General features: G+C 38.4%; 1 protein-coding gene and 1 long non-coding RNA gene across 5 annotated transcripts; both read right to left on the reverse strand.

Annotated features, from left to right (window-relative positions):
* Nucleotides 1-6,547: 6,547 nt before the first annotated feature.
* On the reverse strand, nt 6,548-17,273 carry LOC127847451 (sialate O-acetylesterase-like). Its single transcript, XM_052379371.1, has 10 exons — nt 17,126-17,273; nt 16,579-16,773; nt 13,579-13,697; nt 12,899-13,034; nt 12,308-12,476; nt 11,776-11,867; nt 9,021-9,151; nt 8,060-8,214; nt 7,200-7,392; nt 6,548-6,823 (listed from the first exon to the last, which is right to left on the reverse strand). Exons 1-10 carry the CDS (start codon nt 17,175-17,177, stop codon nt 6,584-6,586), a joined length of 1,482 nt encoding a protein of 493 aa, XP_052235331.1. The 5' UTR covers nt 17,178-17,273; the 3' UTR covers nt 6,548-6,583.
* On the reverse strand, nt 9,234-11,769 carry LOC127847472 (uncharacterized). Of its 4 annotated transcripts, none has more exons than XR_008033984.1 (4): nt 10,994-11,769; nt 9,660-10,165; nt 9,522-9,567; nt 9,234-9,383 (listed from the first exon to the last, which is right to left on the reverse strand). It is a non-coding gene; the product is annotated as an uncharacterized LOC127847472 (long non-coding RNA). The 4 variants fall into 4 exon arrangements; XR_008033985.1 differs by having other exon boundaries at nt 9,234-9,429; nt 9,614-10,165; XR_008033982.1 differs by having other exon boundaries at nt 9,522-10,165.
* Nucleotides 17,274-17,922: the final 649 nt, after the last annotated feature.

A 17,922-nucleotide genomic window follows, 5' to 3' on the forward strand; every position in this document is an offset into this window, starting at 1 on the left:
TAATTTAAGATGGGTAGGGTAAAAATTCTAATATGGTTATTCAGTATTCAACTTCAGCATTACTCTCCAAACTGTACAGATGGAGCGATCAACTGACATTAATATAACGATAGGTCTTTCGAAGATCGCTTCTTTGTTTTTGACTCAATAAACACAATGATACAGCTATGTGCATGATTAACCATAACTTGCCTTACGAACACTAAATGTATGTATTATCAATAGTAATAATTGCTCGTTTTTTGGCACTTATGCATGTAGTATAATTCACAAATAAATCGTTATTGACACATTGTTTTGTTTTTTTACAAAATCACACTTAAATAAAACACTCATATCCCTATGTTGTGCCAGTGTATAATATTTGTATGTTTCTGTTTAAATGTGGGTGGTTGTTATGAACTCTAAACATGTGTTTTTATTAACGCACTAGCCTGGAGGAACGTGGATCAATTAGGTCATGACTCATATGTTTTTCAACATATAAAGTTTTTTTAATGTTCGATTCAAATCGTGCCTGAGAAAAATAAAAATATAAAAACGCAAAGTTTCGCAAAGTGTCGCTCTCGGCAAAATCGAGGAAAACCCTATTTATACCGACGCAATCATATTTCATTAATCGCGCACGCAACAATGTTTAACGATCGGGAAACTACCTAAAACTCGTAGCATGTGTCAGTCAAACAGTCAACCCCTCATTACCGGGACGGAAAACAACTGAAACCGCAATAATCTGGGATATCTTTACAAAAAAACGTTTACCCAATTAATTGCTATATAATCAAATGAACTAAAATGCAGGTTTTTGTTCACATTTTTAAAATGACACTGCAATTTTCAAAAAGTGTCATCGAGTTGGAAAACGATTTAAGCGTTATAGTAATACAAGCAAAATAACAGTCCTGATTATAGACATATTTAAATTAGATGCTTGTAAATGAATGGTATTCAATCGAAATCAGTGAAATAATACAGCGTGTGTAACGTGTCATTGATTACTTCAAAAAACAAAAAAGAGATCTTTTTACTGATTTAGTCTAGTTTAAAATATTTTATAAACTTCAAACACGTAAATTACCTTGTGGTTATGTTGGTTAGGAGACGGAAAGATCCTAGTTATAGCCAAAGTGCTTGGGACAAACAATCTCCGTTCGCCTAATTAACCTTTTGCAAGCAACATTTTTTTTATGTTTGGGTTCGAATATATGTTCTGGCATTGCATTCATTACTCTCTCATGTATAACAATACACAACATAATTACCAATTATGATTTTCTAAAGATTTATTGGAGATCGGATGACTGGATAAGCAAGTCAATATAAACGTACTCCAAGAGCATATGATAATTGTTGCTATGGCAGCTCTGGGCGTACATATCCATTAACACAATCGCAGCTTTGCGCACAGATTGCGTACGCATCACTAAACAGACGTCATTGGTTACCAATTAAGGAAAGCGATGAATAAACTTCAAAAACACATTATATTTAAGTGAATGGCAGCCGATGGACGTTTTCCTTTGCATGCAACCTAAAAAGCACGACGATATTTCAACACTCTATTCTTGCTGACGTTTTCATTTTGAAATTTCGAATAATGTGAATATTCGACGACTGTTCACGTCGTTATCGACTTTATTACATGAACTATCCTGATTAGCAAAATATTGGTGTACTGCGACATAACCGATAGCGACATTTTTTGTCGGTAACATTACAACAGTTCCCAATATGGTGGATAGAGAGTAGGAAAGAATTGCAATTTGAATAGAACAATTATTTCTTGCTTTCATGGTACCATTTGCATGAGTTTGGGCTTAAGAAGGGTAAACGTTGATAAGTTTTTGCAGTATAAGTGTTCCTTAGCATTTTCCTAAGCATAATAAAGCTGGCAATTGACTTATCTATCTTTCTTTCTACCTACCTGCCTACCTACCTACCTACCTGCCTGCCTGCCGGCCGCCCGCCCGCCCGCCCGGCTTCCCACCCACCCGCCAACAATCCACCCACCTACCTAACCACCCACCCACCCACTCAAATCCACCCATCCAACCAACCACCCGACCACCCACCCACCTACATACCGACCTGCTTGCCTGCTTGCCTGCCTGCCTGCTTGCCGATATTTAAAATGTAAATAAACGATGGAACATATTTAATTTTAAAGAAAATGTATTTACCTATCGTAACGGTTGATTATCAGGTTTAATGTACTTATGTTAACAGCAAAACCATTCGTTCATTCGTGACTGCGTCACTCTTAAAATATATATTTCTTGAATCATTCGTTAATTAAATTGACAATATGCCGTAATGAACATAAGTCATTTGTAAATTGCAAATTGTGGTGAACATATAAAAACAATCACAATATATATATATATATATATATATATATATATATATATATATATATATATATATATATATATATATATATATATATATATATTAATATCACGAGTCTACCAGTGTCAGTTACTTCTCGTGTAACTTTGTGCTGAATATTTAAAACAATAATTATTTTACTGACAAATAACAAATGCATCATCATACCTCCCTCCCTCCCTACCACCCTCCCTCTCTCCCTGCCTGCCTGCCTGTCTGCCTGCCTGCCTCCCTCCCTCCCTGCCTCCCTCCATCCCTGCCTGCCTGCCTGCCGACCTACCTACTTACCTATAACTACCTACCTACGTACATACCTACCTACCTACCTACCTACCGACCAATACCTACCTGCCTGCCTGCCTGCCCGCCCGCCCGCCCGCCCGCCCACCCGCCAGCCCGCCCGCCCGCCTGCCCGCCCGCCCGCCTGCCTGCCTGCCTGCCTGCCTGCCTGCCTGCCTGCCTGCCTGCCTGCCTGCCTGCCTGCCTGCCTGCCTGCCTGCCTGCCTGCCTGCCTGCCTGCCTGCCTGCCTGCCTGCCATCCTGCCTGCCTGCCTGCCATCCTGCCTGCCTGCCTGCCTGCCTGCCTGCCTGCCTGCCTGCCTGCCTGCCTGCCTGCCTGCCTGCATGCATGCCTGCCTGCCTGCCTGCCTGCCTGCCTGCCTGCCTGCCTGCCTGCCTGCCTGCCTGCCTGCCTGCCTGCCTGCCTCCCTCCCTCCCTCCCTCCCTCCCTTCCTACCTACCTACGTACCTACATACCTACGTACCTACCTACCTACCGACCGACCTACCTTTGTACCTACGTACCTACGTACCTACCTACTTACGTACCTACGTACCTACGTACCTACGTACCTTCCTACCTACCTACCTTCCTACCTACCTACCTACCTACCTACCTGCCTACCTGCCTACCTGCCTACCTGTCTGCCTGCCTGCCTTCCTGCCTGCCTGCCTGCCTGCCTGCCTGCCTGCCTGTCTGCCTGCCTGCCTGCCTGCCTGCCTGCCTGCCTGCCTGCCTGCCTGCCTGCCTGCCTGCCTGCCTACCTGCCTGCCAGCCTGCCTGCCTGCCTGCCTGCCTACCTACCTACCTACCTACCTACCTACTTACCTACCTACTTACTTACCTGCCTACCTACCCACCCAAATCCCAAAACCTACCTACCTACCTACCTACCCAACTACCCACCTTGAAGATGGTCAGGTAAGGTGTTAGATTCCAAGACCTTAGATTATGTATACATGTGTATGGTACTTTGCACCCCAAGTATATGATTTCTGTATTGCCATGTTATGATGAATATGTGTGTGTTGTTTGTTATTGTCTCGAGTGGAAAAGGAGGAGGAAGTTGAACTGCCTTTGTGAGTCTGTTACAAGAGCCTATGTTGTCTAGTTAAGTTGCCAGTGCGCCGACTACTGCCCCCTTCAAGAGCACCCGGGTCTTCCTGGCTGAACCCGTTTGACCTGCACACCCAACGCTCCAACCTCGGAAATAATGAAAAAAGTGATCCCACATCCACCCACTTGCTGCCCCTGACATAAGGTTTTTCTTTTTATTATTAATGTTTCAAGGTTGAAGATGCATAATTATTTTACTGGTAAACCAATTTATTTTAGCTCAATTGCGTACAAAGCCTTCGGCTTTTTTAAAATATGTCTGTCTCCTGGGACTAGAACTAGTACTTGTTGCCTATGGGGTAGATGTAAAGAATGCTCCCACAGTGGAAATCGCACCTGTGACCATCCAGTCGCTAGGCGGACACTGTATCCACTACGCCACCGAAACCAAAATTTGAAGGGTAACAGATTACACGTACTAATAATTTACTATAAGCTATTAGTCGGTTACTGACTTAGGATGGGATAATTATTATAGAATACATGTATATCCAATAATAGTATCCAAGGCTAAGCATGAGGGTGGGTACGCATATAGATAGACCATGCAAATGCATGAGTTATGTGGATGGTTCGTGAGAGTGGGGTATATGGGTGGAGCACGAGAGTAGGGTATTTGGATGGTTCATGAGGGTTTGTTATGTGGGTGGACCATGAGGGTTATATCACTCTGAATCAGCAGAGGATTCCGGAGATAGCCGATGTATCACGATTGCGGGTTGTGATAATAGATCGGACCCCACTCGATCCGGCCTTGAAAGGACGCGATGCCATAACAGGACCGCGAAAAATCTCTCATTATGAGACGCCATTGATAAATTAATGCATACTTCGTCCTGCTTAAGGTAGGTACGCTTTATGAATAATTGTTCTAAACGTTTTAGTGGAAATTTATGGGAAAATATGATTGTTTAAATTTGAGTACGGTCGTGTAATTACTATTAAATTATATCCCTAATCATTTGTCTTATTCAACTAATCTAACATCACACGCAAGACATTTATGCATGTCATTGCATAAATTTTCAAGTCAGTTCGCTGTTATCTACGGTAAACCTACTACACGACACATCTGCCGCATCTGCCGGCTCCGCGCGAGAAAGAGTTGTATAATTTATTCAAGAGGTTTGAGTTCTTCAACTATATTCAGTCATAAATGGAAACATTATGTGACAATCGTGTTAAATGGAATATCTTTGAACGGAGCTAACATAGAAAAGAATCGATAAACAATGTTTGTATTATACCTGTCGCGGAAGAGATTGTTTATGAATGATTTAAATAGTCAACTATCTGCTGCGTCTTTATGACGTAGTACAGGTCATTCATAATCTGAGGCTATTAATTAATAGATTCGGGAAAACAACGCAATAGTATAAGATTAAGCTTGATTATATTCTGAATTTATAAAACGTTGAACATGAGTTCAACAATAACTTCATGGATACGATAGACAACAACAAAAATGCCTTTATAATGGCTAAAACCGAATATTAAAAACAACTAAGCATAACAAGAACTATCTTTTAAAAAGGTAGTCTGCGTAAATGCTGACTCTTTAATAAAGTTTGCAATTTACGTTTCTAGATAAATAAATTGAAACCAAAAGTTTAACTATTGTGGGTTTTTTCAATTGTAAGTCGCATATTCACCACATGAAATGTGTGTTATAATAGTCAAACCACACATTAGTGTAAGTAGATAAAAATTATACTACGGGAGTGCACATCATACGTGTCCTCACATGCCTTATTATGAGTATGTTTCTTCACTATCGAAATATATCGTATGTTAATATTTGATTTAAACGCAGTTTTCTTTCGACATATTTTATCACACTTTCATAGCCGCGTCATGCGAAAATGGGTCTTACGCATTTCGACAAGCGTATCTTAAACTCAACGTGTGCATTTGCGTAGTCTGGTTACAGGCGATGCTGTTCGCTATAAAATCACTCCATGTGTTTTAGTCTCCTTATGAATATCCTGACCGGACTGAGAGATTCGCAGGCTGAGTGGGCTATATACATGATGGGCGCATATGAAATAAGATCCATTTTCGCATGACGAAGATAATTAAAAATCTCATTGCGAATTGTAAATTGCACATTTTAGCACAATGCTTTTCGATACAAAATTGAATTCAAAATAGCAAACTTGTAAATAAGGGCAGCATATCCATGCGTTCAGGAACGATTTCCAGACGTGCTGACCGAGTACGGCAAACATTTGTGGTTGGATAATTAAACGATTTTCCTCTTATCGTGACACTATACTATTTCGGAAATTCTGCGAGATGGATTTTAACGCGTAATTGTAACTGGGTCACAATTTTTGTCGTTTGAACATACAGAGAGTAGTCCGGAATTCCTTACACTGAACAGTATGCTTTCATAGAAATGAAATAAATACGATGATAAAAAGTGCTCACAAATCTCGACCCGTGCGTTATGACACACTCTTTATACATTTGAATGGCGTGTGTTCATTTCAAACCTTGCGACGATGAAAAATGAGTTGCGTCTCAAATTATGCAATAGCGAACAACTTCAGTGCCTTCAGCGCTTTGATTATACCTGGTCATGAACATCCAACTTGACAATATCATCGTTTGTGAAATCGTTACCAATCTCTGGAATATTTACTTGTCAGTCTCTCATTCAAACAGGCTAAGTGTACATAAGCAAACATGTATAACATGTTTTATGATTTTTTAACAGCTCAACAAACAATCAGACGACGGCACATAAAAACAACAATATAATATTTATACATATGTGTAATTCGTCTTGTATTGCAACTAAAAGGGTCTGTTTCTCAAGAAGCTCGGCGCTGGGAGGTCGCTATCCCGGCCGTAAACGGCGCACATTTTGAAATTACACGGACTCATTTCCCACGCGTATCTGACTGAGGTGACAACGGTGTTTCCATGGCATCCAGACGCACTAATGGTGACTGTTGTGTCGTGATGGGAGACTATGGGCGCCGCTACGAAGTGGTTCGTTGTACAGTTGTGGTCCCCCACGTGTCCGCAACAAATCTAAGATAAAAGAAACTATTTAAACAACTAATTGTTTCGAACAAGGCTGATAAAATAATCTCACTGTCACATGAGATACACCAGAACAAACACGGCTGTTTAAAGGCTTAACAATATTTAATTAATCAAGATGCTTACCGTTGCTAACCCCATGTTGCACCATATGTTTTGTATTAGTATAATGCATGGCCAATAACATAATGTAGTTGTTTCCAGCACATTCTACATTTTGCGACGTTCATATTTAATTGGAAGCTAACGCATACACTAATATCTTAACATTACATTTTATCCCTTCAGACTAGCAAAGTCATTTTGTTCATGGCATAGTTATAACGAACATATTTCTTGAGTTTCGGTGTTGTTTTATTTGTACCTCAAAGCCGTGGTTGACCCGGACCGCGATGGGTTTGTTGCCGTTATCGTACTCGATAGTCACGCCGGATCCTCCTGTGGTAATACGGGTGGGGAAGGGCCCCTGAAAATCCAGACCCTGTTCCCCGTAGGCCACAGCCCTTCCTGCCAGAGCGAGGCGGTCCGCCACGTCGTACTTGTCACGGGGATGGATTCTTCAAAGCATTTAGTAAAATTCTTACCTCCGAATCGCAAGGCAATTAACCCATATATGCCTAGTGGACTCACCCATCCTTCTACATTGGATCAATTTATTTCCAAAATTAGGGATGTCTAGTATATTTATTTCTATATTAAGAATATTTCTTACATAAACTCCTTTCAGCAAACAGCGCAGACCCTGATGAGACGCCGCATCATGCGGCGTCTGATCTGGATCTACGCTGTTTGCAAAGGCCTTTTTCTAGACGCTAGGCATAAATAGGTTAAACGATAACGTTTATATGTGCTGCCTTAGTTGTCAATTGAGTTGAAAATCTGGATTAGACAAGTATTAACAAGAATAAAAACTAACCACCCAAGCGATTCGATCGTTCCCGGCCATAGCTTATGAAACCACTGCTGCCTTTACAGCCCACGTGACGGCGTCACGATAGTCGAATCAACTTTTGTTGTATAATAAATATTGTTGATAAGTTATTTTCCCAATGTTTCACAGTAAACTATGTTTATAATAACATATTATCTAAAACATGCATTGCTTTTCAGAAATTAGACCACGTTATGAAGGGACAATCCTAAATAAAGAAGGATTTAAATTGTCATTAGTCTTACCGCTGGGGAAGTGACCACTTCTAGGAGATTGCAGCGAAATTAACTTACGAGCCGTAGGGCGAATTGAAATCTGGCAAATCCATTGCCACTGACATAAACACATCCGGTAGAGAAGGGTTCGGGACGTAGCCGTAACCACCCGTTTGTGACCACCGCAAATCCGGCCATCCAGAATGCATGGTTTTGTTTTCATTTGCTGCCAGCTGGAAAAACGTAATACAACATAAATTTAAACTGTAATCGTTAGTGTGTATGTGGTTATTATCAAACCCCGATATTCAGATGTTTGTATCCGATATCAGAAAACGTTTCAATAATGAATACACTTTTTTACATGCAAATTAATTCATAAATAATGCTATTTTCATCAAAGTACCATTAATCCGATTGTACTGGTGTTTACCTATTTTATATAATATCTTGCTTTTATTAGAAGATAATTCTTCGTTTATGGAAAGGCATCATATAGAAATAAAAAATGGTATACCCATTTATTTTTTATTCTATAAATAACGTACTTTTGCTACATTTAAAGGGACATGTTCCCAGACTGTTCATTCTTCCATGTTAAACACATAATTAGTTCGTGAAAAAATCGCGTCTATTACTGAACGAATCAACAAAATGGACGTGTATATAAATACACACGTTTTGTATGAGCTGTGTTGCAAATACATTTACATAGCGTACGTAATTCGAAACTTTGAAATAATTTAGAATGTTTGTTTTGTTTTCGCAAAATGTACTGACTGCACATGGATCATTTACCTACATTAACACAAGTCTTGATATTGCGTTTCTGATTGACCGAGTATCACGTTACTTTATCGATCAGTGTTCGAATCCAGTTCGCAGCAAGTTTCTGTTGATTTTTAATATGCATGTTTACCATTCTAAATGCATTGGTTAATTCGTTTTCTTCAATATGTCAGGTTTAGACGTTGAAATGCTTAGCCCAAAATATACAACACTCTGCTTACACGTTCCCCTTATGACCAATTATATTTACCTGAACAAAGCCAAATGGAAGTTTTGCAGTAGCATTTTGGTGCGACGACGCCCGGAATTTAGCTCTCCAATCGTTGATCATGGCGGCAAACTGACACTGATAAGCCGCAGCACGGTACGCGTTGGTTTCCCCTGCACCGGAAAAGTATATGGAACGGAGAGTAATATGAATGGATGGACCTAGAAACATAGTATAGGAAACGGTGAGTAATATGCATGGATGGACCTAGATACATAGTATAGGGAACGGTGAGTAATATGCATGGATGAACCTAGATACATAGTATAGGTAACGGAGATTAATATGCATGGATGGACCTAGAAACATAGTATAGGGAACGGAGATTAATATGCATGGATGGACCTAGATACATAGTATATGGAACGGAGATTAATATGCATGGATGGACCTAGATACATAGTATATGGAACGGAGATTAATATGCATGGATGTACCTAGATACATAGTATATGGAACGGAGAGTAATATGCATGGATGGACCTAGATACATAGTTTAGGGAACGGAGAGTAGTATGCATGGATGGACCTAAATACATAGTATAGGGAACGGTGAGTAATATGCATGGATGGACCTAGATACATAGTATAGGGAACGGTGAGTAATATGCATGGATGGACCTAGATACATAGTATAGGTAACGGAGATTAATATGCATGGATGGACCTAGATACATAGTATAGGGAACGGAGAGTAATATGCATGGATGGACCTAGATACATAGTATATGGAACGGAGATTAATATGCATGGATGGACCTAGATACATAGTATATGGAACGGAGATTAATATGCATGGATGGACCTAGATACATAGTATATGGAACGGAGAGTAATATGCATGGATGGACCTAGATACATAGTATAGAGAACGAAGATTAATATGCATGGATGGGCCTAGATACATAGTATAGGGAACGGAGAGTAATATGCATGGATGGACCTAGATACATAGTATATGGAACGGAGATTAATATGCATGGATGGACCTAGATACATAGTATAGGGAACGAAGATTAATATGCATGGATGGGCCTAGATACATAGTATATGGAACGGAGAGTAATATGCATGGATGGACCTAGATACATAGTATATGGAACGGAGATTAGTATGCATGGATGGACCTAGATACATAGTATATGGAACGGAGATTAATATGCGTGGATGGACCTAGATACATAGTATATGGAACGGAGATTAGTATGCATGGATGGACCTAGATACATAGTATAGGGAACGGAGATAAATATGCATGGATGGATCTAGATACATAGTATAGGGAACTGAGAGTAATATGCATGGATGGACCTAGATACATAGTATATGGAACGGAGATTAGTATGCATGGATGGACCTAGATACATAGTATAGGGAACGGAAATTAATATGCATGGATGGATCTGGATGCATAGTATAGGGAACGGAGAGTAATTTGCATGGATGGACCTAGATACATAGTATAAGGAACGGAGAGTAATATGCATGGATGGACCTAGATACATAGTATATGGAACGGAGATTAGTATGCATGGATGGACCTAGATACATAGTATAGGGAACGGAGATTAATATGCATGGATGGACCTAGATACATTTTATAGGGAACGGAGATTAATATGCATGGATGGACCTAGATACATAGTATAAGGAACGAAGATTAATATGCATGGATGGGCATAGATACATAGTATATGGAACGGAGATTAGTATGCATGGATGAACCTAGATACATAGTATATGGAACGGAGAGTAATATGCATGGATGAACCTAGATACATAGTATAGGGAACGGAGAGTAATATGCATGGATGGACCTAGATACATAGTGTATGGAACGGAGATTAATATGCATGGATGGACCTAGATACATAGTATAGGGAACGGAGATTAGTATGCATGGATGGACCTAGATACATACTATAGGGAACGGAGATTAGTATGCATGGATGAACCTAGATACATTTTTGTCTTCGAAAAAACTTAAACGTAGTCAAAAACATTTTTCAATTGCTTCATGGCGAATTCAATGCTTGACAGAAACATATACATCAGCCATGGCTGCAACATGTATGATTATTATAATATATGCATGCGAAAGTACAAAAATGCCAGTAATGGATGTGTCACAAACAATATTAGAAAACAAATAGTCATTCAAAAGTATCTGCAATCTGTCCCTTCTTAACAACACTCAGTTACGTCACAAAACCTATACATTTGTCTTAAAATATCTCACATTTTGATATTTCCATTCATCTATCGAGGTCAAAAACCATATTTTTTTCTCCATTATCCTATAGTATTTATGGTCAATGATTCTGAATGTATAATATGTATGCTACCAAAAAAAACTATGTGCATTGTCTGCAATCGATGTTTCGCTTAACATCCCGCACTTATATTTCTCATCCGCTCACAAATTATTGGGCTCTACTGATGACAAGGCACGCCTTGCTACATAACGGTAATGAATATATTAAATGTTTATATAAAAATAGACGTCATTTTGTTCTACCAGTGCACCTTAAGGTTTTCGTTGGTCACTGGGCTATATCTTTCACATTTCTTTGACGAAACCGGGTGTAAATTTAACCTACTTCGGCTCAAAATTAAACATCTTCCCCCGAAAGGTCACAGGGGCATGTCTGCTCACAATGTAGTCGTGAAGACTCTGCGACTAACTGTACATGAACAAATGAATTACACACAGATGAAAAATAGCTGTCAAACCAACCTTGGTACCAAATGAAGCCTGTCACTGTCATTGGAGTTATCGGAGCAATCATTGAGTTCCACAGGACGCTGTTGGCATGCGGCGGCGTGGCTCTAATTCCATAACCCACAACAATACAAGTTGTACAAAGAGAAGTTTGTTTTCACTTAGCCGATTGACCCTTTTTCGACGACCCTTAGTTTGTTTGGTAGTTAAGTTTCAAGTATTAATTTTAAAATAAAAACTGTCACAGTTGCTCTCTCGTTCACAATAAAACTACCAACATTCATGTATCAACTATGTGAAATTTAAGCTTCACCAGCAGGATAGAAACTTTATTGCGAGTGAGTGTTTTTCGAAGTGTATGAATTTCTCTTGGGCTTGACGATAGGGAATGAGTGTTAGCAACCCTGCATAATCAAGTTACTAGAAAATTAGGACGCATTTTGAATAAAGCAGCAATTCCTGGCCGAAATCTTATGGCAGCACAAAAAAAGTATACTTTGGCAAGTTACCAAGTGCCAAGAACTTGCCAAATTCTGTCGAACATCACCTGGTTGCCCCGTGGTGCTTGCAAGCGTCTATTGCATTGGGTGAGGACCACGCCTCAATGGGAGTCCCGCCCCAAGCCGATTCCACTAATCCGATTGGTCGGTTTAAATGCGGAGCAAGTTTGAGGGCGTATAACAGACACACGGCAGAAAATGTCTTCGTGCCATTATCTGTAAAACGAATGCTCGGGCAATTATTTTAAACGAAAACACGAGGGCAACGTTACAAGTTTGAAGTGAAATATATGTATCTCTTATCATAGTTTTATTGAAAAATAGTGAACACACAGATTTGTTTTACGAAGTGTGCATTAACACGATATTTATTCTATATATTTAAAGAGATATTGTGGGTAATGATGAATAGTGTAGAACGTTCTTTAAACCATTTACAAAGCATATAATACAAAAGCACGTGTTTCTTTCCGGTGTAATAACGCTAATACCATGTATGGCAGGGGAGATAACTGCGCGTCCATGAAAATATTAATTACCTCCCTTTTCGGATATGATACCAAAGATCTTATAACACTGACAACAAACCTTTTCATCTTGTTTTTATTTACTTAATAACATATTATTGTATTACCTACCATTTTCCGGATGTTGCCAATGTCCAGCAATTTGGGGCTCCCTTTGTGTTTGATTAGATGCAACTGTCTTCACTTTGAAAATTCTCAGACCACTGGTAGCTTGGGCATCTGATATGGTTGTTGACATGTTCATCAGCTTAAAAGCGTGATAAGACGTTTTGGAGGGGCGGATGCCGGTTCCGTTTACACAATAAACTATGGATATGCACGCGAAATATACAGATAAGAAACATAGCATAGACATATGAAAACGTATGAAATGGCAAAATATTGTATGGTTTTATAAGTGTAAACACAATGACTGAACAAAATGAAAATAAAAGAAAGTCGGAAATCCAACATCCCAAAAATAGATAAATATCTTTCAACACTTAATTGGCGTCGAAATTTAAATTGAAGTGTCCTTGTCTGCTCTTATTGTACCCTAGCGTATACACTAACGGACAAAGATGACTTATGACATGGCTGTTCGAACCCCACATTTGTCCGTTCCTTCTTAATAACTAAGATAAATTAAACCATGGTTGAATGTTTTCAATCCGTAAAATAAAACAATATGCGCCATTCTATTGGCAGCTCTTTTTCCCGCTTCAATAACATGTATACTTTTTATGAAAACATACATAACAGACTCTGATTTTCATGTGTGTATATACTGTCTGTAACGTGGAAAATGTTACCCTTTCTACAGTGAAACCCATGTTACTCTGTCCGGAACAAATCCACACGTCTCCGAACAAGACGTCATGAATCGTGGCGTGTTCGGTACCTGATGTTACCATTATATCATGCGGTCCGCCTAAAATATATTCGAATATAAGAAACGGCGCGTATTGTTAGCTACATAAAGATTAATATGTTAGTATGATGTTTCGCGAACTTGTAATTTTTTTTTAAGTCATATACAATGTTCGTGTAGATGCTACAACCTAAAGACTGATAGCAGTTCCAAACATACAATAGTGCCATTAAAATATTCCTTTTATTACAGAACAAAACAATCTGTTCACGTCTGTTGAACTACAAAACATCCTATCATCTTACAGAGTTTTGAACACAGTATATTCCATACTCCCTTGCATTACTAAGTTGTGTCTAGGTTAACCTCATTGTTTTAAGGTAACCTATGGAATGCCATGCTGACTATTTTAAATGTTTTCAAATGATATTACCCGTATGCTGCACATCCCGTATTAACAAAGCTGGTTTTTGAAACACCTAACAAAATTCTTTAATTTCTCGAAATCATAACCTGTCTTAAATTAATTTTAAGATCAAGTTTTTAATCAAAAGCTAATATGTTCAAGCATACTAAAGAATTGCATTTTTTTCATTTAGGCATTTAAAACAAAAATAATAATAATTAATCAAAGCGCTGAAAGAACTGCAACTGTTCACTATGGTGTAAACAGAGGTCATTGTAATACATCATGTTGGTGTAAAAACAAACTACGTTCGCTCTTAAGTCTACTCCACTGTGCTTTGACGTGGTTCAAACATATATCAAACAAGCACACACACACACACACACACACACACACACACACACACACACACACACACACACACACACACACACACACACACACACACACACACACACACACACACACACACACACACACACACACACACACACACACACACACACACACACACACACACACACACACACACACACACACACACACACACACACACACCACACACACACACACACACACACACACACACACACACACACACACACACACACACACACACACACACACACACACACACACACACACACACACACACACACACACACACACACACACACACACACACACACACACACACACACACACACACACATACACTATGGCATTGCTTAGTACATCCTCATTTCGACAGACCATCATCATCTTCACCATCTTCATCGTCGGCGTCATAATTCGACATCATTATCGTCATCAAAGTTACCATCATTGATATAATAATCTTGATCAAAGTCAGCATCATTTATTTATTAAATTTTGATACATATATATCTGGTGCGTGCACAACATAGACGGACAAAAACACCTTTTATTGAGCGGGGCGGGGGGTTAAGGTTGAATCAATTTCAGTCAAATCAAACTTATGTTTTATGGGTCTCATTTATTACTGGCTAGTAATCTTTGGTCAATATAAAATGGAATTAACTTGCACGCCTGTCAACATAAGTCGGAAACAAGGGCAAGTGGTGAAAATTATTAATAAATGTATGTGTGATGTATATGTTCGGTTTGTTTTTCCTAAAACGTAACTGAGTGTTACCATTTTGGAAAAAAATGTAAACCCATTTATGCCTAGTGGACCCTCTCAACCTTATAAATTGGATCAATTCATTTCCAAAATTAGGGAAGTCTTGTATATTTATTTGTATATTTAGAATGTTTCTTACAGAAATTCCTTTAAGCAAACAGCGCAGACCCTGATGAGACGCCACATCATGTGGCGTCTCATCTGCGTCTACGCTGTTTGCCAAGGCCTTTTTTCTAGACGCTATGCATAAATGGTTTAAGAGCATCTAAAACACGGTCGATCTCATTTAGTTATCTTTACTGGAACACAAAAACATTTTTAATTACATTAACAAAAAAGCATTACAGCTAGGAATACATTTAATGTAAAGATATATTGTATAAAACAAAGCAAACATTAATTTATTAATGCTAATAGAACACGTTTTTCTTGTATTCGTTCGATCTTCGAACATAATACGTACTAACCGATGAGATCAAAGGCGATACATCAATGAATTACTTCATGATAATTTTTTTAATATTTCAGACTGGTTGTGCGTGTTTCCATTGTGAATTTTTGTCAAATGGTCGATTGTGTCAATTTTTACTTTGTATAAAAATGACTTGTATCAGATGAAGTTGTATTCCGGCGTTACATATGTCACAAGATATATGTTATACAATTATCAATTATTTTTAGTTGGCACTCTGGGTTTCAATGCACAGTAAGTGTGTTTAATAGATTTTATAGCTCTTTTTTTGTCATGCGTGTGTCATGACGACTTGTAAAAAATTCGGGACGATTTAGGAGATGTTTCTGAGCGACAACTCTGCTTACATAAACAGTGTGGTTATTTCACAACATTCTTACCTACCCTGATATACTAACGAAACATGATTTTATATCAATTTGTGATGCCAAACAAAGAATTTAAAATTATAAGGTTATCATACGCCTTTGTTCCAGCACAAATATTGTGCACTTTCCATAAACGTAATACATTCAATCTCGCAGGATATCAAGGTAAGGTTAGAATAAATACATGATACAACATAATCGATATTGCCCATTGGATTTTGTCACTATGTGTTGTTTACTCCATTTTTCAATACTGATACACAAGGGAATCATGGATTCCGAAAATCGTTGTCATTATGATTGTGCAATAAAGATCTTTGTAAATACGGGGCCACAATTAAAAGAGTACTAAACGACACTTTTACTGATTTAATTTCAATTTAACTTTTCCTTAAATCCTATCTTTGGCTATTCTCTTCCAATATCTTATACGTACGTGTACGTGGGACTAGTAAACCTCATATCTCAAGAAAGGTGTTAGTTGGTTTACTTTCTACCGTAATACATCTGCATGCAACCAACCAATCAAACACAAACAATTAAGTCTGAACCTTTGGGCATTGCTGGAAGCAACAGTCGCCATTGGGAGTGTTGGTCGACGGTGGTGGAACTGACGTTTTTGCCGTCAATAAATACATCTACTCTGTGATGTATTGTCCCCAGTCCCCAGATGTTGGCCCGTTTTGGAGCCATCTGAAGTACCATGTGGCTCTCATAATAGTTGGCAAAGCGTAGAGTGGACCCATCTAAAACAAAAAGCCGGCATCACTGTACAGTAAATGATTTTTAACGTCAATTTAATTTACAGTTAATAATGTCGAAATCATAAATTGCTGTGATATAGCTTAATTGTTAAAATGTCACGATGAAGCCAACTGTTTCCTTAGAGCAGAAAAATATATATTCCACAATATGAGCATATCGCCTCGAAAATAAAACCGATCAAGCGCAAAGATTACAGCCAATGAACATTCGGGATACATCATGGGGCATCAAACATTTAATTCCCAAACAACACCTGCTGAAACTAGACAAGCCTATTGAACATAATATACAATTATATTTTAATAACAAGTTTATAAATGTTAATATACGAACCACATTTGCCACCAAGTATGAGCGTGACGATCAAAATATTTATTTTGATCATATTACTATTCGGTTTTCATAAGGAATGAAAAGTTCAGTAATAGTATAAGACTTTTATTTGTTTGATAAGATAGGAAAACCTTGGTAAACGTGTACGAGTAAGCACAATTCAACATGTGGAAAACTCAATAAACCTTATACAGATAAGACCAATTCCATATAGGCCTATAGAGACGCTAGATGCCCTAGATCAATGAACGAGAAAGAAGTCTACATGTATAATTTGCAAAAAGAGAGGCATTCTTAAGGCGTTTATAGTTCGGTCAGAACGTTTTCGTGAATTTCTAAGGGAATTGTGGTGAAAAGAGCAGATGAAATAATAGTGTATGTTTATAGTTTATTTAAAAGAAAACCACATTACTTCTCACCAATTCTAAAACGGTTGTGTTAATTCCACCATGCTTGTTTTATTTATTTTGAGTGAAAGTATCTTTGACCTTTACCAAACTTGCTCCGGGTGTAAGGACAAGCTTGTTCTGTACATAAGCTAAAAATATTTAATAATATTAACTAAAGTTTACTTCTACTGTACTACTAAGATGCATTAAAATTTAATCGTTGCCGTCGAAGAACAACATAAATTAGATGGCCATTTATATATAGTGAATAAAAGTATGCATGCGTGTTACAGTAAATCTAACTTCAAAACGTAGATTGGGCTATTACGATTTTAAATCGCATAATTAGTTACTAAAAATGTCATTCTTCTGGTTGCAAAGGTATGAAGAACTAATGTTCTAAAATTT

The sequence above is a fragment of the Dreissena polymorpha genome, chromosome 10 (assembly GCF_020536995.1).
Source record: "Dreissena polymorpha isolate Duluth1 chromosome 10, UMN_Dpol_1.0, whole genome shotgun sequence".
Taxonomy (NCBI): Eukaryota; Metazoa; Mollusca; class Bivalvia; order Myida; family Dreissenidae; genus Dreissena; species Dreissena polymorpha.